Source organism: Porites lutea, chromosome 12, assembly GCF_958299795.1.
Source record: "Porites lutea chromosome 12, jaPorLute2.1, whole genome shotgun sequence".
In the NCBI taxonomy this organism is placed as follows: Eukaryota; Metazoa; Cnidaria; class Anthozoa; order Scleractinia; family Poritidae; genus Porites; species Porites lutea.
In genome coordinates, this window is record NC_133212.1 from 5,622,202 (window position 1) to 5,648,342 (window position 26,141).

At 40.1% G+C, this 26,141-nt stretch overlaps 1 protein-coding gene and 1 long non-coding RNA gene across 3 annotated transcripts; one reads left to right on the forward strand and one right to left on the reverse strand.

Annotated features, from left to right (window-relative positions):
- Positions 1 to 1,501: 1,501 nt before the first annotated feature.
- On the forward strand, positions 1,502 to 18,635 carry LOC140921332 (uncharacterized). 2 transcript variants are annotated; one of them, XM_073371330.1, is made up of 11 exons: positions 1,502 to 1,752; positions 10,666 to 10,846; positions 11,422 to 11,550; positions 11,956 to 12,137; positions 12,481 to 12,595; positions 13,228 to 13,397; positions 13,958 to 14,088; positions 14,805 to 14,923; positions 15,261 to 15,378; positions 16,261 to 16,763; positions 17,610 to 18,635. In XM_073371330.1, the coding sequence occupies exons 1-11, from the start codon at positions 1,600 to 1,602 to the stop codon at positions 18,155 to 18,157; spliced, it is 2,349 nt and encodes a 782-aa protein (XP_073227431.1). In that variant the 5' UTR covers positions 1,502 to 1,599; the 3' UTR covers positions 18,158 to 18,635. The 2 variants fall into 2 exon arrangements, with proteins under 2 accessions (XP_073227431.1, XP_073227430.1); XM_073371329.1 differs by lacking the exon at positions 1,502 to 1,752 and adding an exon at positions 6,378 to 6,607.
- Positions 18,636 to 19,246: 611 nt separating this feature from the next.
- Positions 19,247 to 25,021, reverse strand: LOC140921513 (uncharacterized). Its single transcript, XR_012164016.1, has 3 exons — positions 24,823 to 25,021; positions 21,281 to 21,424; positions 19,247 to 20,080 (listed from the first exon to the last, which is right to left on the reverse strand). It is a non-coding gene; the product is annotated as an uncharacterized lncRNA (long non-coding RNA).
- Positions 25,022 to 26,141: the final 1,120 nt, after the last annotated feature.

The following is a 26,141-nucleotide window of genomic DNA, read 5'->3' on the forward strand; positions in this document are numbered from 1 at the left end:
GTGTGTGCTGCCTACGTTAACGGTCTTAAAGGCCTCAGGCCCTATTTTAGGATCGGACAAATGAACGTTTATACCCTATTAGAGACCCAATCCCGAAAAATGACACCGCATTCAACAGGCTAGTCTCCAGGGCTCTTTTCCCTGGCTTTGGAGATGGGGAGGGAAAAGGCCCTGGCATTGGCCGGCCAATTTTCCGCCCCACCTCCAAAGCCAGGGAAAAGCACCCTGGGGACGAGGTTTCCTATTCAAAGAGAAAAACCGTGAGAAGCTAAGAATTTAATGGCAATTCAAAACTTTCATGAAATCGCCTTCCCACTGCTGTTAGGAGAAAAGGCCTTTTCCCGCCCCCACCCAGTTTTTGAGGGAAGAGCAATGGGGACGAGGTTGAGTTCAGTTTTAACAGATGGTTTCTTTCCTCATCTAGCCGATGTTCATGCACTTGTATTTTGGTTGATACAATTTAAGCAGCCTATCTAAGGATCACACCGGCAACACAATGACAACAAGGGCAAAAGCGATACCGTATTTAAGGTTTGAGATCTTCAAAAACCATCAGACCATACCATAAATCAAGGGGCGAGACGACAACTGCGAGAGACTCAAACAGTGTTTTACCCTATCGGACGGCATTTACCTATCTATAGGCCGTATGGGAGTATCTCCCGCGGAGATATATCATACACTACAAAACTTTGCCGGAAAGTAACTTTTGTTGATCTTTGCGCCTTTCAGTGAGGTTTGCCTTCTACTGTTTTTAAACGAGTCATTTGTCGAACGTCATTATAATTATAACCCTAGTTATTAACTGGGGTTAATAATTATAATTAAGGCATAATTAAGGTATAATTATAATTATTATTGACTAGGGATAAAAATTATAATTAATTATAATTAAGGGACACAGCAAGGCAAAGCACGGCAAGGCAAAAGACAGGAAGGATCGAACACATCGACGCACTACAGTGAAATCGTCTTTCTCAGTACTCCATTCCTACTGATTTGTTTCTTAGATACATCGACTACATCGGACAAGTTTGAGGATTAATGATAGTAGTCACTGACTAGACTGAGTATAGTTTTACTCTGTTAAGCGATGTGGACGCTTTCATCACCGCGGTCAAGCATTGGCTCGCTGCTGATGAAAAACATGTCAACTATATAGAGAGCCGCGATACAATTTTTGAGGTACCCTGAATCCGTCGAAAGCTGGATGTGGCGGAATTTCTTTCCCAACGATGTAAAAATTAATATAGGGCAGGCTATAAGAAAAATAAAAGGACTGTTGACGTAAGCATTAGAATGGAAAACGAGCCAGAAAAAATACTGTGGGGGAAAAAGTAATGCGAAAACGTAGCCTCTGCTCGCGGGACACGTTTTCCACGGCCGGGCCACTTATGTAAAGTCTGGTATGCCAAGGTAACTCCGGCTATATGCTACGTGACTTCCTTGTTAGACCTTCTTATCTCATATATTAGGTGTCAAATACTTGTCATTAGCACGGTTATAAAACACCACTCTATAATAAGTCAGATATATCATAACAAGAGCATCGACAATAAATCACGATCAGAGGAAGTTCTTCAACACAAGAGTTTGAACATGTCGTCGAGGCCAGCATCAAAAACATGGGGTGGAAAAGAGTTCTGGGGCATGAGTTGGGAGTACGATCCACAATGGCTACTTAATGAGGAACAAAGACAAATCCAAGCCAAACTGATTGAAACTTGTAGGACTGTGATCAGACCAAACGCAGTAAGTTATTTTAATTTTTTCTCGTTTTAAGACTACTGTAAAGACAAGTGTGAGATTGGAAATAACTTGATGTCCAGAGAAAAGGTTTCTCCTGTTTGGAACCAGCTCCATGGCTGGGACAAAGAGAATCCTCTCTCCCCAACTGAGAGCCTTTTCGGGTATGTATCCTTTTTGATGAAAAAAAAAATTTTTGATCTTCTAAAAATCATGATAAGCGGACTTTTTAGTTCAGTAGAATAATTTCACTTGCAAAAGATTTTAAGATACAAACAACATCCAACGTTCGGATATCATCGAGGGATTTCTCATCGTTTTTGCTCAAGGTATTAAAAGGAGCTGTTGACAAAGCCTCGGTTTGGTGATTCAAAAAGATCAAAGAAAACCACATTAAAGGACCCAAATAACTGATTTGAAATATTATCATTATGCGAAATAATGTACTATCTTAACCTAAAGTTTCTTTCTTCAGCCTTATGCGTTCATTTTTGTAATAGTGTTTTAGTTTGAGTTGTACTTCCTCAAAACAAAACAAACAAACATTCTTTTATTGTGACCTTCTGGAAGGATGTTCCAAAGGTTCTGCCAACATAACATCGAGATTAAATTTCGACTCGGATGTTCAACTTCCTAGAGTATTTAGGTCCCATGTTGAAATGTTATTCTTGCAATCCAACCTGGAGTCTTTTTTTCATCATAAATAATATCTACAAACAGTTCTATGAGTATTTGTTTTAAATTCTTGCACGTGCTTTTACTTACGGGAGGTATCATTTGGGTATGAGGTTAAAAAGTCTTCAAATTCTTGTGGGTATGGTCGAAGACCATGCATGTAAATCGATTTGTAACCTGTAAAGACTAAAGCAGGCGCATGCTACGTACGCAAGCTAAAAGACCTTATTCACGACACTCACCATCTTTGCACACGCTTTAGGGTTGACGAGATAGAAGCAATGTCACATGGTATTTCAGGGGGCAAACACGTGATAAAACTTGCCAATATATACGAGCCGAATGGCGATCGATTCTGTATCGGTCATGATAATGCAAAATGGACAGTTTGAGTTTCACCGAGTATTATGTCAATATTGCACATGCCCTGTGAGGACATTTACGGTAGCTAATGCTTCCAAAACAGTAAAAAATTATAGAGTTCTAAAGTTCTAAAGTGTTTTGAAAGAACAACATCTGAAAGGCCTACTTGCCAAATACTAGCATTGTGGGGCAAATTGTCTCGGAGATACTAGTCCCGTTTTGCTTTGATGACTCCATACAAATCCTTAGTAAATATGACTCGGTTCCTAATGTTATGAACTGAGTCAAATTTAGAAGAATTTGTAGGTGTCATCAGAGCATAACTGGGCTAATGTTTCACAGACAATTTGCCGTGGAATGCTAATTTTTGGCAAGTAGGCCTTTTGGATGATGTTCTTTTATAATACCCCGAAAAATCCCATAATTTCACAAATTCATTCTTTTACGACGTCCCACTGCAGAATAAAGAAATTAACTACAAAAACTGTCGACGAAGATCCTGCTGGTTGTCAACGTTGGATCTCTAGAAAAGAGATCTAATCAGGTAAAATATTAGCAATAAAAAACGAGAAGTCCAAAGACTACAACAAAGCTGATATTCGAACTCTGTAATGATCACTTCCACCCACTGCTTGCCGTTATCGTCTTTAAGCTGTTGTCTAGAATAAACGAGCTCGTCCGCAATTTCCTGAATGGGCAAATTTTCATTGCCCTCTGAGAAACTACGTGACATTGCCGCGCGTGCAACGATGGCGGGTACTTAGCCCACGGATACAGCCGTCACTGCCACTCGATTAGCCGCAAGAAGAATTAAAACGGCTGCATTTGCAGGCTAGCGGGAATAGGAATCGTAAATAAGGTCTATCGATTTGAAACGTTTGCGCCAGAGAGCAGACTTTCAGTTAGTGAAGTGGGCGTATTGCGGTTTGCCGTTTTAAGCCTTTTTCCAGACTGGTTATAATCCCGGGGGGGGGGGGGGGTACTCCCTTATAAGGGCTTAATGGGGACGTGCAGCCAGCCAGGGTATGTTTTTCGGGATTTTTGTCTTAAACAGGGTATCGAATTTATCATTTTTTGTCTTAAACAGGATAAATGTCTTAAACAGGGTATCAAAAATCGGAATTCTGTCTTAAACAGGGTAGGAAAATCAGCGATATTTGTCTTAAGCAGGGTCAGGGTATGAGGGGCCGTGCCGCACCTCCCCACCCAGGGATATATCGAGTACCCCCCCGGGTTATAATACGCTCTTAAAATTCGCGACCATAATTATCCAAGTGATTGTTGTCGGTTTTCCCCGCAGGCTCTGCCTTTTGTGACCCCAATTAAACGTTTGTTTTTTCTGTTTTTATTTAATATCGACAAGAAAAACCTGGTCTTTAGGATCTCAATATTTTCTACTGTTTAGGATTCATACGCATGGGTGTTTATTCGTTTATTCAGTTTGTGATTAGTGGTATACCACACATGTAAACAGGGCATATGTACAAAGTCCTGTTAAAGACTCACAAGACGCTTACGTGATAGTGAAATTATATACTATAAAACGTTATCCCCCTAAATTACCACTTTGCCGGCGGCACATAATTAATACCCGGTCTCCCCGGGCCTGTATGTAGATGAAACCTTTGGTATTACGAATGATATTCTTGCCCCTGTTATAAAAGAATGCACGAAACAGGATCGGATAGTCGATATATCGTACCTTCGATATAAAATGAACAATCTTCCCAGTTCCTTTGGCAGTTCATTTCTTTTTGGGTTTCTCCCTGTCAGTGACATAATGGTACGCCAGCCTGCGCCACAGACGGGGATTAGAGTGCATTTGCGACGCAGGCTTGCCTATTTCTACGGAAGCGTTATTCTACAAATAACCGACTCAAAATAACAGGCCGAGATTGCACGTTCATGCAAAGGACTGGTTATTTTTCAAACGTGGCAGAACTTCTATTGTTTTTGAACGTGTATGTATCAAGACGGAATCCACCAGGAAATTGAGTAATTTTAACTAATTCAGTGGACAATGAACCTTGTACCAGAATAATAGCAGAAAGAAAACCGTGTACCAGTATAATTAAAAGCATATTGCATTCTTTTTTTACATTTTTCAAGGGCTAATAACACCAAGAAAATTTCTCAAGGAAGTACGAGAAAATGAATGCCAAATTTCACGAGAAATGGGAAAACACAGGTAAAATTCTGAAAATTTCATGGGTAAGATGTAATTTTGTGAAATTTGACATTTATATTCTTGGACTCCCATAAGAAATCTTCTTTGGTGTTATTACAAATGACTAATTACATCTTCAGCCCTTGAAAAATGCAAAAAAGAATGCAATATGCTTTTACTGTAATTATTCTGGTACACGGTTTTTGTCCACTAAAAACTAAAATTATTCAGTTTCCTGGTGGATTCCTTCTTAAATATAATTAACCCTTCACTCCAAACGAATGCCCGCGTCAGGCGCTTTTTGTCCCCGGCTTTTCATCCCTGAAGCTAGAGATACAGGTACAGCAAGAGCGTGCCTTAAGTCACGACTTTCAGATTTGACGAGTGTAAGATCACTAATTAGAACTCCACTCACGGATTACACAAACCTGATTACTACGTTTTTCCAATTTCCTTCAGGCTGATAAGAGATGAACGTGTCTCCATCCTGTATTTCTAAAATTCTTTTCATTGTTTACGATCGCGAGCGTGAAAGATAAAGAGATGCTAGTGCGCTATCTCTTTTTAGATCAATTCTCAAAGGCTTCCTTTCCAGTAGAATTCTACCTCTTTCATAGAGAAGAACCACTTAGTTGCTGATTGCAATCTACCATTCAAGGTCATTCAAATGAAAGCTCTCTGAAAGTATTACCATGCACTGTATGCCTACCTCCTTCCTCGCCCCGAGGTCCGACCCCTTACATTTTAGATACCCTTTTTGACAGAATCGGTAACCCTTTCAGGCGTAGCCTTTACGTATAGGCCTGTAGAAGTACGGCTTGGATGCCAGCGTTGCGTGTTATTTCTTACATTGATTTCATTAATTCGATTTACAGCCTGTAAATTTTTTGCGCACTGGATCTGTGTCTTGTAAATCAAAACAACAAATTGGCAAGCTTCATGATTTATACGGATTAAATTCTAATCATCATATTACGGACCCGTAGTCAAAAGGCGATTGAATACGCCCGTCGATTTCCACAAAGTTGGTTTTAAAACCGAAAAAAAAGTTTGAAGCACTGCTTCTCGCCTGCGTGAAAACCGGTATACGCACCTTCTAAACCATTAGTATGGTTGGGGTATAAAGTGTTTGCGACGCAGGCAGGCTACAGTGCTTAATACCGTTTGCATTTTTCAAGCTGTAAATTTTTGCCATCTGGAAAACTGCAGTTATTCAGGATATGTGATATCAGTTTGGATCTTGTAACAAAAGCGAGTCAGGTGAAAGGTAATCGGTCAACTGGCGTCTCTTTATTTCAAGGTTAAAACAATATCCAATTGTTTGCGCGCGGTAGGTACAATTGTATAAGCCACTTACGAATGACGCAAATAAGATCAACTACTATGTCAGTGATGGAATATGACCATAAAACTAACAGATCACTCTTCAAGGATCAGTTAATGCTCCTCTTCGGCAAGAGCAGATCACGCTGAAGTCTGTCTTGTAAAACTTTATTAGAGATGGCTTCAACCCTGGGAACAAAATCATGGGGTGCAGGAAAGGAGTTTTGGGGCTTAGATTGGTTTTACGATCCCCAGTGGCTCTTGGACGATGAACAAAGACAAATCCAAGCAAAATTGGTAGAGATTTGTAGGACTGTGATCAGACCGAACGCTGTAAGTATTACTAGGTTTTTTAGGTCCGCCAAGAAGAATTTAAATAAAATGGGTCATGATACAAGCAGGAGACAGCTGGTATTCCTGCATACTCCCCGATTGTGTCCATAGAAACGGATTGGCTAGCTTTAGTTAAAGTTGCAGATACAATTTGATTCGTCCTTCGTATACGGATGTAGCCTAGTCGGCCGGTTCAGACCACCGTTGACCATTCTTCGATCGAACTTACTCTCAGCAACATTCCTCTTATGTTACCATGTCGTCCCTCAGTTTTCGATCTTCAATGCATGTATTGTGCAAGCTGTCAAAATATCGGTCCTGTGTAGCCTAAGTCAAACTTTTCCCGCGTTTTGAACCTTGGCAAAATTTCGCGTATGCGTACAAAACAAAGAAAGATAGAAAATAGCAAGTGATATCCAGCTGACAATTACGATTTACATTGTGTTCTCAAAAAAACGTCCAGAAACAAAAATAAAGAAACATTATTAGGTGCCTAAAATTTAACGAAATAACGGTTCAAAAAGCAAAATGCTTGGAGAATGTTAACGGAAAAGATGGTGAAAACTCAGCCTTTTGCAATACGAGAAGGCTCTCTTTGGATTAAATTAGTTGGCCAGGATTGTTTATTGTTAGGGAGTTTTAGGTTATTTTTTATTTCTATATTCAGTAGTATGTATCTGGCATGGGGGGCAGGGCTGATCGCGTCCATCTGTGCTACTATCCGTTGTTAGCATGTTCGGTTGCTTAAGTGAGGCCAACGTGTTTATCGTGTTAACGTTCAAACTTAATCATTGGATATCCAGGATACGATGAACACCGATGGTGATGATAACTTCGCGCGAAGAGAGATGCGTGGCGGGAGGCCGGATAGTGGTACTCTAAACACCAAGTGCTCTCCAAACTCACGTAGCCCGCGAACAGCAGAGAAATTTCCGGTCGTCGCTTCTCTCCCTCCGAAATTTTTCGGAGGGAGAGAAGCGACGGCCGGAAATGCGTCTGCTGTTCGCAGGCTAAACGCACGCCGAAAATTCACAATTACATGACTAACTAGCTAAAAGTAGCAAAGGATACCATGTCGAGTATGAAGATTTCAAATGTCATCCCAGTTAACTTTAAAAAACTGGACTCAAGTTTTTATTTTTATTTCGTCGAGATCTAGAAAACTTCCCGATTATCCAGATTTAAAAAGCTAAAATAACCTAGCGATTTATCGGCTCCAAGTCGGTTTAAATCTCGGTTTTACCGCCCTTTTTCAAGCAACATTACATCAAGTGAAACCAAGTGTTTGACTTTTTTTTTTTGCTGTCATTGCCATAATTAAGAAATAATATTTCAGTTGCTTCTATTTTAGTGGCTCAAATTTGGCATACAGGTCAACAGCAACATTTTTTACGGATGGAATGATCACACGTTAAGGCATTTTATCAACAAAATTCACTGTGAAAAGTCTGAACTATTTTCTGCGCTGTGAAAGGTTCAGGGTTACAGTGCACGCCGTAAGCTATACTTGCACGTTCTTTCGAGTGCCTCCTTCGGCTTAGAACTTCCAAGAGGCTTTAGACAATGCGTCCACCAGCCCGGATGTCTAGACGCAACTGAGCTTAAAATCTGACATAGGATAAAGGGACCTTTCAACTCTCCACTTAGTGAACACAGGTGAAGTGCGTGCCGTAATCCTCTCAACATTTCAGAAATTTACAGACAATAATCTATTCATCCTTTCTTCGAGAATTCTCGGCCACCAGAACAGATCACTTAAAAATAGGCCAGTGAATTTCCACGTTGCCCCAAGCCTCTGTTTCAAGGCGAGGATAAGTGCGATACCATAATGATTTTTTATTCTTTAGCAAAAAGGACTCATTTTTCACTTAACCTTGTTTTGAAAGAGAGACTTTTTGGAACTCTGAAATGTCCTCTTCTTCTTAGGGAAGTTACGGAAATGATTAAATGTGATTGTCGATTATAGAGCGGTTTTCACTTGACTGTCGTAAAACCAAAACCAAAGTAAATACACTAGCCAACCAAAGGGCGTAGTAAAACCAAAACCAAAACCAAAACCAATCCCTTTCGACAGTCAAGTGAAAACCGCTCTATATACTACGTGCAAAACTCAGTATGTAATTAGTTGTCAGCCACAAATCCCGTGGCCTGTAGTATCTCGCTTATGACGTTTGTGTACTGTTTTCAAGTTTGATGACATATTAGCTAATTTAAGAGTATCAACTCTCAGGAAAGATTTAGGTAATGCCAAGCAGAAGTCTCTTCTGACTTCGTGAGTTTTTCGCTGCGGGACAGGAAATCATCAGCGCTATCAAAGAAATGTTTTTCCATATATTGCGTCTGTTTAAACGTGAAAAAAAAAACACATTTGGCGAACATTTGTGACACCGACAAGCATGTGAATTCTACCGAATGGATCTACAAAACCAAAGAGGGACTGAAATTTCCTGCCTTTCGAAAAATTAAGGATTAAATTAACTGCAAAAACCGTGGACGAAGATCCTGCTAGTTGTAAACCTTGGATCTCTAGAAAAGAGATCTAATCAGCCAAAATATAAAGAACCAAAAACGAGAAGTCCAAAGACTACTGCAAAGCTGATTCAGAACAACGTGTATTGTTTCTTCATAACAATATTTCAATCAATCAATCAATCAATCAATCATTTATTTTAACACGTTTCGTCAAAGAGCTAAAAAAACTCGTTCAAAATACGAACGTGTATAAATAAAATCTATAATAACTACAGCTATATAATATTATTCAGTTTTAAAAACAACTCAATAAATATATACATATAAAAAACTTGGTAATAAAAACATAAAATATAAAAAGCTAAAACCGACTAAAAAGTCACATACTAAAAACGTGACTAGGAAAACTATAATACTCGTTCTAAAACAGTTAAAGGCTACAATCGTGCACTATAAGACGCGTTCTAAAAAGCTGCAGTCGTGCAATTTACTTCTGAAGTCATTAGCATCTCTTGAAAGACGCACTTGAGAAGGCAAACTGTTCCATAACTTGGCTAATGAATAAGTCAAAGAATTCTTCTTAAATTTAAGATTAAAGTTAGGTAATTCCAAATTCAAGCCCTCGCCTCTTAGCCTATACGGTGTATGCCTGTATTTAAAAAGGCTTCCAATATAAGTAGGTCCCGTACCATTTAAGCAGTTAAAAAGAAGTATTAACGCCTGGTGTAAGCGCCTACAATATAAGGATTTCATGCTAGCCGTAGTGAGCAGCTCGTCGTATGACATTGACTTGTTGTGCCCGATTAATGTTCTCAAAGTATAACAACGGCTAGCCATACCAGCCTTCTTCAGGTTTACGGATGTTACTGAACTTATGTAGGCATCAAAATATTTTATAGATGGAGAATGTCGCAATAAAGATTGTTTAAAAGGGAGAGGCGGAAATGAAGTACAACACACTGCTGGATAGGAAAAATACTAAGGATATGGATTACAATAATTCGTCACGGCGGTTTAGGCCATGAGGTTCAAGAGTCATGGCCTTATCAATCAAATGCGACTCCCTGGCCTTACGAACTGAGTCACGTGAAGAATGAATTTTCCCTAGTGGGATTACCTGCATGTCAGTATGAGAATGGTTAGAGTGAGAGAGAAAGTGTTCAGAAACAGTAGCGGGTTTAGATTTAATGTTAGTTTTGTCGACTGCACGTCTGTGTTCGTTAAATCTGTCCTTGAGACGTCGCTTAGTTTCACCTATATATTGTAAATTGCAACGGTTACATTGAACCATGTAGATCACGTTTTTAGTGTTACAAGCAATTTGTGAAGTGATGGAGCGTGTTTCACCTGTAGCGTAAAAGGTATAACTTGTGAGGCCGTTAGTAACGTATGGACAAGCGGCCAATTTTTCTCCACAGCGAAAGAAGCCTGGCGGAAAATGATTGTTGGAGATAACGGGTAATTGTGCTTTAACTAAAAGGTCACGAAGATTAGGGTTAACAACTAAAACTTCCAAACCCCGTTTCCAAAACGAAGATTAAGAATGTTAATCAGAAGAACCTCTGAACTGGAATTTATTTCTGCAGATTATCTGCGACGAAACTTATGAGTTTCCAAGAAAGAGCATGGATGCCTTGGCATCGCTCGGCCTTCTGGGACTTATCGTACCTAAAGAACTTGGTGGCCTGGGTCAGAATCACGTGTGTGCCGCCATGGTGGTGGAAACTATCGCCAGATATGGCTGCCCAAGTACCGCCATGATTTATGGTGAGTTAGTATTGTTGCAAATGTATTCTGGGGCTCCTATAGCGGCCTGAATTAAACAAATACAAAAAAGGCCACCGGAAATTGTACTTTGAAGCTTTCAGTCACATGGTCACACTGTAGCATTTCACTTACAAACTCATCTGTAAGAACTCCCCTGAGCAAAATACTGGAACAAAGGACTTTGTCACTGAACTAGTCACATCAACGCAAAAGCCGAGACTCCAAAACAAGAACAACGAGCTTCAACTCAATAGCTGAAAAAATTGGCTGAAAAATTGAATTTGCTTTAAATTCATTTTGAAGCAGATTAAGGACAACAAAAAGATGGGAGAAAGATAAGAGTGTACAAATCAAAGTTAATTGTGGCAGAGTATTCACAGAGTGGTACTGAAATAGTAGTTGCCAAATGGTCAAAGCGAATTATTTAGTGACAACTTTGGAGTGAGTCGTTGATGACCCTGCCCTTTCACCAGTATTTTCGGAACTTCGAGGACTGTACAAATCTGTGAATGTTTTCAGTCTTAATCTTAAAAATCCCAGAAGTTCTATTCTAATAATTTCATCTCTGTTTTCAGTGATGCACCTAGGCGCAGTCGCAGCGATGCTTTTCCGCCATCATGACAACAAGACTCTCCAAGATTTACTGAAGCGGCTTGACAAGGACACTTTAATTGGAACTTTGGTTTTCAGCGATCCCGCTACAGGTAAATGTACTTAATAGGCCATTCAAGTCGAGTTCCAAAAATCTAACTTCCTAAACGAGACGAGACTTACTTCAAAACCTTTCTTATGAAAATCTTCTTCTTCTTCTTCTTCTTCTTCTTCTTCTTCTTCTTCTTCTTCTTCTTCTTCTTCGCCTAGCCTTGGCGCTTAACTCTTACAATTAAGGCAAGAGCTAAAAGTGGCTTAAACACATACCACCTTGAGGAGAACTTTAAGCAGATAAAAAGATAGAGAGCCATTGAAAGTAACAATTGATAGTAAACTAAAAAAAAAGATAAAATAAGCAGAAAACGACTGGCAAAGCAACGGACGTTCCCTTCACAGTTTCTGGTGAACCAAGCAAAATGTAAACAAACTTCCCTAAAAATGTTATTTCTCCCTCACAGGTGGGCACAACTGGTTTCCATTCTCCTCCAAGGCCAAGAGGCTTGATGACGGCACCATTCAAGTGTTACGTTATGGGGCCTGGGTAACAAGTGGAGGTTTTGCAGACTTCTACGTGGTTGAATGCACAAGCCCGTCGTTTGCTGGCGACTTCATGAATCTCAGTCTGTTTCTTATGTTCAAGGTATAAGCAATATCAAGTAATACTTAAAACCCTAAGTACATTCGATCCAAAACATTTCTCCTTGTCCTTCTTCTATGGTACGGATGATGACAGTTTATTTTCTAATTAAAATGTATATTTGGTCATCATTTTTCTTGATTCTCAAGACCCTTGTATTTGATTAAGCAGTGATCTTATGACAAGACAGTTACTCGACACATTAATTCCTTAGCTGCGTACTTTGAGCCCCTGAGAAACCTCTGACTGCACAGGAGCCGTTTAGTAAAAGAGCAAATTCTACGTGCTTTCTGAACAGACTAATACGAACATGATGGCTTATTGGCGGAATGTGCTTATTTCACAGGACCAGGTTCGTTCCAGTACCGATGAGTGGTCAGCACTTGGCATGCGCGGTAACCATTCCAGCCCTGTTGTGTGTGAAGGAGTTCTGTCTGCAGACAGGCTTGTTGGGTCATTTGGTCAGTTAGAGTTAACTTCACGTCATAAATGTAGTGAAACATTAACAAAGTAGAAGAAGAACTTCAGTGGGATCCTTCAAGAGAGAAATTAAAACCATTGCGTTGATCGCTACACTTTCCTGGGGTTCTACTTATAAAGCTTTCCAAAGTGGTCATGCCTTTTTAAATGGACAGGAAAGCTAAGGAGTGCGCTGGCCTGCGAATGGACTGGAGACATATTATATAGTTGGTTTAAACGGAGCTTGGTCCATTATATCAGGATCCACGATGTTCTATACCATTTTATCATAGCTGCGACAAGACTATTTGTTTTTGTCAAGGCTTCCTTGTAGTGAAATCTACGAAGTGGGGATGGCGCCTGGGAGGACAAAGAGCAGGAGGGGTAAGGGAGGAAGAGGAAGAACTAGAACGGTGGAGAGCGTAGGGAAATTGGGGAAATTACGCAACAATGCTTAATACTAGCACATAAAAAAAGGATGAAAGAGATGAAGCCGAGAAAAATGGGGCTGAAGGTGGGAGATTTGGACCCTCCTGCTTCCCCCCAACTCACTCCTACTTTTTTAAGTAGGAGCTTCACTACTTACCCATTTTTAAAACAAAACAATGAACGGGAGTTTTAAATTCTTCAACAGGTGAATTTCCCTTGGCTGCTCATGAAGTCATTGACCCATACTTCCTGCTATACTCCTCGGCCTGTTGGAACGGTTTAGCATTGGGTACCATTGATGTCGCTAAAAAACACGTGACCAGAACAGAACATGCTGATTCAGGCCTGCGCGTGGCCGATTATCCAATTATACAGGTAAGAGATCATGTGCTCTTCCCAATGCTTGTCCAATCTGTCCAATCCCTTTTGAGTAATTTTTGATTAGCTCTGCACTTTTATTTGCTGCGAGTTTGAAGGAGACCACGACAATTTGTAGAAGCAAACTAACTTTCTATAACACTTCAAGGGTCAGAAGCACTACCCAGATCTGAGTAGTGACGCGTAATCAGTATGAAATTTCTGCGCTCGTTTCTCCCACGTCATTTCGCGGGAAAACAAACCGTGGCGTTGCGCAACGTCGGCTGTTTTCTCAAGCTTGCCGAAAACTGCATAATAAAAAAAAAAACGAATAGCACTGCTCGATAGCTGAACTCAAAAGCTACATATATAGGACCATCTTGACCAGCTTGATCAACGATACCAACTGAAAGTATTGCTCTTTTAGTGGTGCACTTGAAATCTCCGCGCCACATTCTCGAACCATCCGTCGTAAGAGCAAAACCTATCTACGGCACAACTAGAAGTCCAGGGAAGATCACAGGTTTTGAAGTTTAATTTTGATTGAATTCACTCCCTTTCTTTGTGTTTTATTTTAGGATTATTTCGGTAAAGCCATCACTGAAACAAACAGCTCGCGGTTGATGCTTTTTAACGTGGCGAAGGGAATGGATGGGGTTACTAACAACAACGACTGGTCTATTTACAAAGAACCCATGACAGCACCGTGGTAAGTAGTGCATCATTACAACAAGTCAACAAATCGCTTTCTCAGCTGACACTTAATCATATAATGTCACGACAATTGCAACCAAATCAGGACAAGAAAATTTCCGAGGCAATCTTAGCCAAGCATGGGTGAGCTTCGATAACTATGAATCGTGAAGATTTGGGTCCCGTAGAAAAGCTCCGAGCGTCTTCGAGTAACTTTTCACAGAGATCGAGAGTTGTCAGCTAATTAGTTATTAATCCTTGCAAGTTTTTACAAATCTCTGCAATAGCCCGTCTAAACTTTGCAACGTTTTAACGTTGTCTTCTCCCCCCAGCGCGAATTAGCGGATTAGTTTCATTTGCAGTAACATCGAAATAATAAATGAGAGGGGAGGCGAGGGGGGGGGGGGGGAGGGGGGTGGGGTTGTTTGACTACTAGTGATTTGAAGTGGGGAGGCCGAGGATACTCTTCTCTTATATAAGTCATTATAATTTGGAGAGGAAATAGGGGGCTTCCGCCGTCCTGTAAATATCCATCGAGATGGTTTGCTGTCGTTGTCAGCTATTAACAAGATATGCGTGTTAAGTAATGTACACTTAAATCTTTTTATGCTCGTTAACTGGAACAAGGAAGGGCGCCTGATCACAACTGATCGCAGTTTTGTCTACTTTTCTTTGCTTGGTCTTTTAACACTTTGCATCTCTCTTGTCTCTCCTTCTTATCTTTTCTTATAGTCGAGGTCAGTTTCATCACTGGTGTTTTCAAGTCAAAATAAAAGCTGCCGCAAATGTATCGTACGTCGCAGATGAGATGTTGCATGCCTGTGGAGGAGTTGGTTATAAGAAAGAACTTGGTAAGTCTGTCAGGCTTAGAAGCTCTTTTTCGGATCTTCTTCGTAAATCTTCGAACATGGTCGGAAATCTTCGGAAACTTTGAAAAACGATTGAAGATGTCTAGATTTACTTCGGACAGTGTTCTTTAGGGCTTATCAAGCTGACGGAAGTTAGATCTTTGGAAAATAGCGAAGCCAATCGTTGTGGTTCAAGATAAAACCAAGTACAAAAAAATACATAATGGACTGTTGTTCAAGTGTAGTTCTGTGCTGTGCGGTTAGAAAGATCCGAGGTAGTAGATTCTTTTACGATTTCTTAAGCTCGCGTAGTTTTAACGTGTGAAATGTTCCTTTACAGGTTTGGAGCGTTTGCTACGCGACAGCAAAGCAGGATGGTTAATGGGGGCCAGCAATGAGGTGCTGAGACAGATTGTAGGAAAAACGAGCCTGTTTGGTCTTAATGCGATAGATTTTTGGTAAGAAAAGAATCCAGGAAACATGCACTTTCTTTTGCACCTTCCGAAGCCTAAGTCAGCCCATTATAATTCTGTCTCGTTTAAGTACTTGATATCACACAGAATTAAAAAGCTAAAGCACCTTGTTCTGTGGCGCAACTTAGTATCTCCCATTTGGGATTCTATCTACAGACGCAAATGTTAGAGCCACCTTGTAGAGCATTTTAGGGACCTTAAGATCCGAAGACGGCGACACGAACATCAAAAAAGCAATAGGTTTAGTAACCAAAACAATAATTTTGCACTTGCATCACGCTTTCTTGTACATTACTTTGCCGTCACTGCACGACTACGACGTGAAAATGCCCAATTTTACGTCGTACAGAGGACGTAGGCAAGCGGCGACGAAATTTCCTCTCTCTATCTGAACTTTGATATGGTTCTTAGGATTTCAACCTTGGTAGGGTTCACCTACATTTGACAAGGTTAGCGACTTGGAGTAATCGCGGTGAAGATTGAAAGAACGCGAATTTACTTTTTTCGCGACGTTTCCGCTGCCGTCGCTGTCCTCGGATCTTAAGAAACCACAGGAGAGTACTGCACGAAAACGTTTATTTAAATGGTCACAATTTGGGATTTCATTCACAGATTCAAAAGGAGTAAAGCCACCTTGGAAGTGTAATAAACAAAAGCACATGTAGGACTATTTAGTGGCTTTTAGCTGAATGGTCGCATTTTTAGAATCCCGTCAACCACCTAATGAAAAGACTGCTAAGTTTTACCTTCAACTGATTTGTCGGTTCACTGTACTCAGAACTGAGATACTGAACAAAACCACATGTAGGAACAAACTACTTATTTTCAACGCCTTTCAACAATTTTATCTCTCAAATCTCCTTTTAGGTGCAAAGTTTCTGATGACCGCGTCCTTAACTTGGAGCTAAAGAAGCTAAGTGGAGACGCAAAGCGAGAGCTGGCCAAGAAACTGCTTGCAGAGGCAGAAATTGAAAATGCAAACGTGAAAAACCACACCCATCACTCGTACCAGGACTCGGAGTTTGATAACCCATTCAACACCAGTCCTCCAGCGACCCTTAAATCTCTGGATTCTACTAATGGGTTTAAACTTAAACAGAAAACGTGTCTTAAAGCGGATGAGTTCATCGCTTTAAAACTACTTTCCGTTCAACCTCTGGCTGAAATGGTTGCAGAGTACACCTTTGCGTTGCCCCAGGCCTCTGACCTTACGGGATGCTTTCCTGGTCAGTACGTTCGAGTGAGACTGGGCAAAAATCAGCGGTTTCTCTCACCAGTGTCACGCGCTAAGGAACCTGGAAAGATTTCACTGTTGCTGAAGCTTGAAACACACGGAATGTTCTCGAACTCAATGCGCTGTCTCGAAGTCGGTAAGAATTGTATGATCGAACATTCACCGTCATAAGGCGTCGCTAATTGTAGTTCTGCCTAATGCTTGCTATACTCCAAAAGTAATACTGCTCAATAGCTTTTTGTTTGAGTTGTCACATCACATTGCAGAATTTTTTTGACAAAAATGAATTTCATTTCAGAGCCATCTTGACTTATTAGGGTTTTCCTTCTGAGAAGTTTCACTGTTTTAAAGGCTGGAACTACTTTGTATAGCATCAAACAGCACAATAAAAAAAATGCAAAAAAGCGTTCATTTAACGTAACAGTCATGGTATTTTCTTTTGGTAGGAACTTACAGTTTGACCAAATGTGTCATCGTGCACATTTTCCAAGAAAAAAACATAAATTACCATGACATGCTTTTTACCACTTTTTACTTTAACCCTTTAAGCACTAAGGATGATCAGCATGAAATTTCTCCTTATAATATCAATGCTTTAGAGAACGGATTGGTCATGAGAATTGAGCACATGATCAGGGAAGATGAGTCTAATTGATATTTCAACAATTTCTCCCCACCACTTGTTTGTTGTATCTCTTCCTGGTCGTCGAATATCAGATATAACTCTCAGTTTTATGCTGATATATCACCTCCGGTGTGCGGGATATTATGTCTACATACTTTCACTTCTTTGTTTTCATCACTACATGGTATTTGAATATCAGACGAAACATTCGTTATCGCGTTGATATATAATGCTTGGGTATCATTTTAATAAATTTTCTCTTGTGTTTGTTTTATCACTACGTACATAACGGTGTAAGATATCTCATGTTTGATTTATTACAGAAAGTTCTAACGATATTATTTCCTCATTTACCAGGTGATACTGCAGACTTCTCCGGCCCTTGCGGTGGATACGAATACGTACACAACTCAACCAAAAACCTGACCTTGTTGGCAACCGGTATGTCATGCCAGCCTGCAGTCCAAATCGTGCGCGAAATAGTGGCTGATCCGACTGATAAAACCTCTGTAGTTCTCCTGATCTACGCTGAAAAACCAGACGGTATTCCCTACCAACAAGAATTAAAGAAGTATGCCAAGTACGACAAGCGATTGAAATTGTCGTTTACCGTCAGCGAGGTTGACCGCGATGACTGGGAGGGAGGGCAGGGCTATATTGATTCCAAGCTGCTATCCAGTTCCCTCCCTCCACCAGAAGAATCTAGTCATCGGGTGATAGTATGTGGAGGTCCTCGAATGGTCATGGGTGTGCTCCAGGGGATGAGGAAGCTGGGTTACTCAAGTGACAAGATCTTTGTGTACGGACAGTTCGGTGTCCAGCAGATTAAAGCAGTATATGGAAAGTTTTCAAAGTTAGCGCAGCACAGGGAGACCAACGACAGAGCAAATCATCAACAGGCATGAACGATCTCTTTGAGAGAACATCAGAGAAAATTCTACTGAAATACCACAGCAAGGAGCATCACCATGGAGCATTTCTCAGTAATAATTCATAAAACAAACAAGAGAAATTAATGTTTTATGAGTGTCTTTAAATCTGATAAAGACATGGCTTAACTTTACGTCCAATTTTTCAGATCAAAACAACCCCAAATCTAAATAGCAGTGCTAGAATGAGTTGATCTATATCAGAAAAGAAAAACTCGCAGTCGTGTATTAACAGGTTTAAAAACCTCGAGGCGAGAGACATCTTTTAAACCTGATAATACAATCCTCAGTCTCGGTCTAGCTCGTTTTTTAAACAGTACATCCACGATTCTTCGAATTTGTAAATCAATATTTAATATACTTTGTGTTTTTAGTCAAAAACTGTATTTCGCCATAAAAGCTTTTTGTTTATTGCATATATAACTGAATAAAGATCATTGTATATTTGTCTAAATGGTTTCTCCTAAAGTTTTGTACCTTTTTTTCTTAGAGGACGACAGAAGAGCCTGCAACAGGGTGTGCTTGATAATAGCCACCGGCGCGTAATGGCGACTTTCTGTTAGGCCCTTACCTTCTGAGCTAACCTTATCCTTGGCCAATTTGGAAATTATACAAATACTGGCATAATTTCTGCTCTTTTGTAAAAGTGTCACTGCTAGTATAATCGGCATATTTTTAATATCTTTGACGGGAGCATTTAATATATATTAGAGTCCTGACTTGGCCATAACTCAAGTTCCATCCAAGGGTCAGTCTATTCCTATTTTCCTTTCGTCTTTTACAGGAGGGTTAAAGCGAGTTGTCGGTCTTCTAGTGGACAGGGCACATCAGAGCTCACTGAAAGTCAAACTCGTTCCCAGGGCTATTTCTCTAAGAAAATGGAAAAAGCCCTGGGAACGAGGTTGACCGGAAGTAATGATATCGTCTGTGCAAGTTCCCACTTTCACAGGCAACAAAATGGCAACGAGCAAGATAAGACGAGTAGAATAACCAGCCTGAAAAGAAAACCGTCTCGTAGACTGTGATAGATTTTGATATGAAGTAAGGCTGGGTCAGGTATAAAAAGTCGGTATTGCTACTTACATTTATTAATTAATTCACTTTTCTAAGTTACAATTTAGTCTTAAACACACTTTCAGTTTCTGATCTTTAAAAAGCTAATCACTAATACAATATGGGGAAAAAGGGTAGTAACGGTAGAATCAATCGCGAGCTTACGAAACGGAGACGGTTAAGTCAGAAACGAGAAAGAAAAAAACAGTTGATTTCATAAGCAAGAGAACTAAACTCTGCACGTGCAACACACTTTTTGCTAGATCTCTTTGCCGTCTTCTGCATAATTACAGCCTAACGTTTCAGTTCTAAAGTGAAGGAATGAAGGAAGTTCTAACACAGGGCCATGAATTTTCTTTTCTCTCTTCACGATTGAACACTTATGTTCAGGTTTTCACGCAGTTGCAAAATTTGAGACTTGAGGTGTCCTTGCGAAAAATCGCAAAGCCAGTTGCGGATGTTGTAAAATTTGCGAAAATTGCGCAAAACCGACGATGTTATGTTAATCTTTGTATATATGTCTCTATTTTATACATTTTCAAACTGTCTCCAAAAGTATTATTTCAGCGTGTAACAAAACTGAGCTAGCAAACAAACGGTCTTAAGATCTAGACTATGGTTATATACTTTTTTTGCTTAGTGAAAGCGTTCTCAACATCGATGCTGGCTACATGTACCGGATAGCCGCGCCTGGCCTAGGATATGAACTTATGGTTAGGTATATTTTGGTAACTTCCCTTGAACATATAATATTCCTTATATTTAATTAAATGCGGTTAACGTCGGTCTTCATGCTGGCATTCTTCTTAAGTTTGAGCCGTGATTCCTGTCTCTTCTCCTGCAGTGCTAGGAACAATGAAATATAAAGATTACCAAAATATTGAACATCTAAGACGAAGTTTGTAGGCGACATGCATTTGGAAAGAAATGGTTAGGAAAGATAACTTGCTGGCCTCTAGCACGCAAGACACCTTCTCCTTCCCACAAACTCTAAAATGAATAAATAAAAAAGACCGAGCCAAGCATTGGATTTTCGTGAGGATTTAATCACCCTGCAGGTTTTCTTGTCCTCCGTCTTTATCGTCCTTCTTTTCACCAAGTGTTCTGAAAAAGATTTTAATTACAGTGTGGTATGCCAATTTTTCGTACCCCTTGGTAAAAGCAAACGGGTTCGAACAGGCCATTTCTGTGTAACCCCATGCCTCTGTTACAAAACGAGCCAAAAGCAAGGGCATTTTTTTTATTCTCATGCAAATAAAATAATTTTCACAAGAAAGGATTTTCCCTTTGCATCGGCTCGGCGGTTTGAAAGTATCGGTTTTTGGAACTCGGAAAAGGCCTACATGACTTAGATAAATGTATCGGCAGGTTTTACTGGTGAATGGAAGTTACGTTTGGTTCGAATTATCAGCAATTTTCAAAAAAACCAATGGTTCGAGAAATCGGTATTCTCGTGTGCACTTTTCAATGATCAAGGTATTTCGCAATATCAAGTAATTCAACAGCTTCCAATTTAAATGGTTTCACCTAAGAATTCCCATCCACTATCCTTACTCCAATGGTTTGTTTGACTGAACTTCATTGACTAAAAATTTATTGTTTTATAATTAAGCAAGGCTAAAGGCTGGTTTTCACTACCGACGGATTTGGAGTCGTAATCAGAAGCGTAGAAGTTTACGATCCAGTGAAAACAGCGTTCTGATTCCTCTTACGACTTCGTCGCCGTTTTTGATCAAGCGAAAACTAGGTTTTCGGAGTCGCAAACAGAAGCGGAGGAGCTAAACCAATCACAAAGCGTGCATCGTGATTGGTTTATAATTCTGCTTCTGCTTCCGACCTCGACAATCTGGTTTTCACTAGATGGCAAGCGACGGAGTCACAAGCGCAGTCGGAAGAACGTGGAAAAGTACTGATTCTTCCGACCCTGATTCCGTCGCTCTTATGACGCTGCGCGACTCCGATTTTTGATTTTCACCGAGTCGTAGGCACCCTTAGCTTACGACTCAGTCGCTAATGACAACCAGCCGTAAATGTAAAGATACTAACCTTACTTATAACAGAAACCACAAGTGTAAGGGCACTCGTCTGTAACAAAGCTTACGAATCGCTGAAAACTTGAAAACGACTGCAGGTCATGACATAGGTCCTCCCTTACAATGCATCTCATAGGACTCAAGTCAAAGCAGTATGCTGTAAAATGACAACATTGATATATTCATCATTATTACCTTTATAATAAGTTAATTGCTTACTTTTTGCCTCCGCCTTTTCGGTTACTACATCATGTAAGCCCTACCTTACATGACGTACCGAGCGCCTTTCATTCGCCTTTAGGCTTGATTAACAACAGCTGTTCAGGAAATGAGCCCGCGCTCGAATCGAGCCTAATTGCCTTCTGATTGGCTAAAAACCGGGTTCCGATTTCTTGCCACCACAGATTTCTCCGGTCTGTCAGTAAACCGATTTGTTCAATCCGAAACAGTTGAAACTTCGTTGAAGTCAAAAGCCTTTACAATGGCCTGTATAGAACAGCCTGTAGTATAATTTCGGCAAAACATTTACCTGAATTACAGCGACTTCAAGATATAAATTCAAAACAGTAAAACACTATCCTTCTTAACTTGACAGTATTATTAGGAGGAGCTCACTTAGCTTTTACTTCGAAGGCTCTTAAAAGAATCGTTTCCTCTGACCCAAAGGAGTAATACGGGAAAACTAACTTGAAGGAATCCATCGATCAGGGCAAACTTTAGAGGTCTCGGTATACTTGACCCGCGCAGCATTTCCCTCGAGACGATTATATAATATGAAGATGATTATTGGAGCAACCGCGTTCCCAGGCGTCCTCGATCCTCTTCGCTGACCAAAAGGATGGCGGACTCTGGGAACGAGATTAGGAACCTTTAATTCTACGACGGCGACGGTAACGAGAACGTCCAAAAAAGGAGTAGGTTTAATTTAGGCCCTGTCCACACGTATCACTATTCGTTGAAAACGCAACTTTTTTTTCTCCGTTTTCAAAAAAATTCACGTTCACTCGTAGCGTTTTCGCATCGTTTTCGCCCGTCCACGCGTTTACGATGAATCGATTTGAAAACGATAACTTACCCGACTGCGCATGCTTGACGCAAACGTGTTAAAAGACAAGAAAGGGAAGCGCCTGTCCGCCATCTTGAATAAGTCTTTCATATTGCGCGGAGTGGATTGGACGTTATGGCGTGACCTCAGCGTTTTCGAAAAGTTCCGTTTTCGTCTTGTCCACACATACACGCGAAAACAGTGTTTTCAAAAAGTTCCACTCTGGAGAGCGTTTTCGAAAAGTTTCGTTTTCATTGATCGTTTTCATCGGATACGTGTGGTCCGTAAAGAAAAAGTTGCGTTTTCAAATGAAAACGGATTCGTGTGGACAAGGCCTTAGTCAGCAAAAGAACAAATTTGCACGTACACTACGTTTTTTTGTACGGTTTTTTTTTTTAAATTTTTTAACGAAGACTAGTGAGCACCACAAAGGAAGACTTCTTGTAGTTATAAGCTTTTTCGTTTATTTCCGACGCGTTTCGTCTGTTACTGAGACTTCTTGAGGGAATGAATACAACTAACAAAGAACAGCATATATAACACGTTTTGTGCGTAAGTAAAACTTCCGAAAGCAGTTTGGGGGCCATACGATTAGCGCTAATCGTATGGCCCCCAAAATATACACGCACGACTACGACGACTGCGTAGTGAAAATGCCTAATTTCACGTTTTAAAGTGTACGTAAACAAGCACCGACGAAATTTCCTTTCTCTTTCCTAACTTAGATAAGGCTCTTAGGGATTCAACTCCATGAGAGTTCCTCTATATTTTAACAAAGTAAGTGATTTGGAATAATTGCGACGAAGTTTGAAAAAACGCGAATTCCATTTTTAAGTGACGTTTTCGCTGCCGTCGCCGTTCCTGCATCTCAAGGTCCCTATTGTTTATGGAAGACATCGTTTATGTTTACGGGTGCTGATGTTATTCAGACTTCAGTACGTAAGAACTCTCCCAATTCAAATTAACGTTTGAAAATATAATCGTCTATTGTTAACAGTACGATAACATCAAAGGTCAACTATGGCGGGCGAAAACACCGGAGAAAAGATCCCGCCGAAAGGACAGTTCAGGAGATGATTCTAGAACACGTACCTTTTATATTGATCTTGAAAATATATTTTCCGTTATAATTTGAAATACCAGTTTTGGGCCGACAGCACAATCCATATAGGGTTAGAAAATGTAAGGAATTATAGAAAGTACACCCAGGATTTAACTACTCAAGTTTTAAATTTCGCTTGATAGGGATAGATTAATAAATTGGCGAAGCGAACCCACTTTTTCACCGAATTTAAGGATAACGCCGCAAGAGGGCCAAAACAAGCCATTTTTTCCAATTTTTACCTATGTATATAAAATTTCAGTCTCCCCAATTTATTTGTTTGGGGAGGGCGCGAAGGGGTTGTAAAGTGTTCATTTTTCGTCTAATTTTCTCACAACGCGACTGTACTACAAGGTATGTAACCTTGTAGCTTTTTTTCCCTTTTCGAAAATCCTGCTTCCTCCACGACGAGGAAATAAATAAAATTTTTCAGATTCTAATTATATAAATGTGTCAACGCCCCTGGTACACGCATTTTCGTAAATTGAGTGACAATAAAGGTCATCTGGTTAATTTTTTTTTTTTACTGGAGCAATAACATGAAACCGTTGTTACATTCCAGTCCAGTATTCCAAAAAGCCGTAAAATCCTAGTCATGTAAAAAAGTAATTTCATTTTGGATTTGGTCGACGTAGCATGTCCCTCTTCTTTTAAAACAAGTGCTATTGACTAAAGAAGATTAAAGGTGTTGATCCGATACCCGAGAGGTCCCGAGAAGCGCTTTTTCACTGCTTTTTGGAAGAGGTGAATGGGGAATTTTAATCGCATTGGTGGCCAAGAAGTGACTGACCAGTTGACATATGATTAAAATAGACCCGTCACTGAACATTTTTATCGTTTAGTGTGTGACCTTATTTGTCTTTATCAACGGCTGAAATTTCATTGACGCTATATACCATAAAAATCTGTTCTCAACTGGTTAAAAGAAATTGAGGGATGGTATAAATTTTTCTCAACCTTCATTTAAACTATCTTCCCTCAGGTCGTAGACTGGACTGGTTTAATATCCGTTGGGCTTAATCCGCAAACTTTCATAATTAATCTCTACATCTCTTAAGTGGCTTGCAGTACTTTTCGTTATAAAACTGTTTACATGGAATTTAAAGCAAAAACTTGTAAACGACAAAAAAAGACAAACATGGCGCAAACGTAACAACGTATTAACCTGAAATATAACTTCAAGTGTAACCATTCAAACGATTTATCTCCCGAAAGTGCTCGGAAAGACCTTAATTCCCTCACTTCAAAAACAAGTGACTTCTCAAACTTGTGCACACTCATGGCCGGTTGTTGGCGCCCACGTGTTTTAAATCATGGATGAAATTTCTTGAAACCTAGGCAAGATATGTACTTTTTCTCTTAATTTTTGGGCGTTGAGGTACCGACAAAAAGAACCTTACAGACTTACCTCGTTTATCCGTTTTTCTGACCTCAAGCGGGCGCGCAGGTAACCGCCGACGGAAAAACTCTTCGATTTCACGGTCACTCCTGTCCATGTTGTAACTGTGTACACAAGTCAGAACAGCAAGAGCAAAGAGCAATACCTCCAGCGTCTTCATCGTTATGAAAAGTTTTTTTTAAAAAACTTCTTTGCGTCGACTGAGGTTTCGTACTTCTCTTCACCGGGAGTGGCGTGTCTAGAAATGCAAGCCACTGACTGACATATGTGCTTTTATACGATTAACTTGCTCGCATCTATAGGATGTGATTGGTCTAATTTAAACTAGTATAAACAGTCCCATTCCGTAAAACGGTTAGAATTTTTCCGTTCTCATTGGCTTATTGAAAAAACGGACGGTTGGTTTTGTAGCGTTGACAGATGATTTATTAGGACGCGCGAGTAAAGTTTTGTTTCTATAAACAAAGAACTGGTCAATGACAAGTGTGTAAATTATGAGGGCGAAGGTCCTGATAATCCCGGAATGCACAAATTCAATTTTCAGATGGAAAACATCTCGTATGTTTGCAGCCTGCTGATACGAGCTGTAGTTCTAGGGAAGATAGCCTGTTCCAGGCGTTCAGATAGCGGGGAGCGGTGCGAAGTAAAAAGGAGCGAGAAAAAAATAACAGCGAGGGAGGGGGAGAGGTGAGAGAGCCCCCCTCTACTTTTTACCGCTTTCTTTACTTCGCACCGCTCTCCACTATCTGAACGCTTGGAACAGGCTATAGGGAAGACTGTGTAGAATAACGTAAAAATTCTGGTATTTACATTATTCTTTTTGGAGCGTAAGTAATCAAAAGTGTTTTTTTTCCCACAAAATCCAAAAACATTTTTGTAACGACAACCTCAAACCATCTCACAGAAGGAGAAGAAATTAAAGGTAACGAAAAGCTTTTAGCATCGATGACATACCAGACGATAGGTGATATATGAATTTAGCATAAATTCATGTTAAAAAAAAATTACATCAAAGTAAGGCTGACCAGGGCAGTCTTTTTTAGATATAAAATGAAAACTGGGTTGTCCCACGTTATATATGGTAGTACCGAGGATTTAAGGGAAACAATGCGAATACAATTGAGGCTGGGAACATAGGATTTCAATTTCCATTGACCTCGTTTCCGGTTATCCTTTTTCTGACTCGTATAAATCCAGTTTTTTGAACCTTGCCTTCGTCGCAGACGCTCTAAACCTTCTGTATAGATTACACAAATGGTTAAGACGAGTGCGTAAGCCGGTTGCAACGCAGGCTACTTGAATCAAGCTCCTTAAAATTCTTAGTTAGT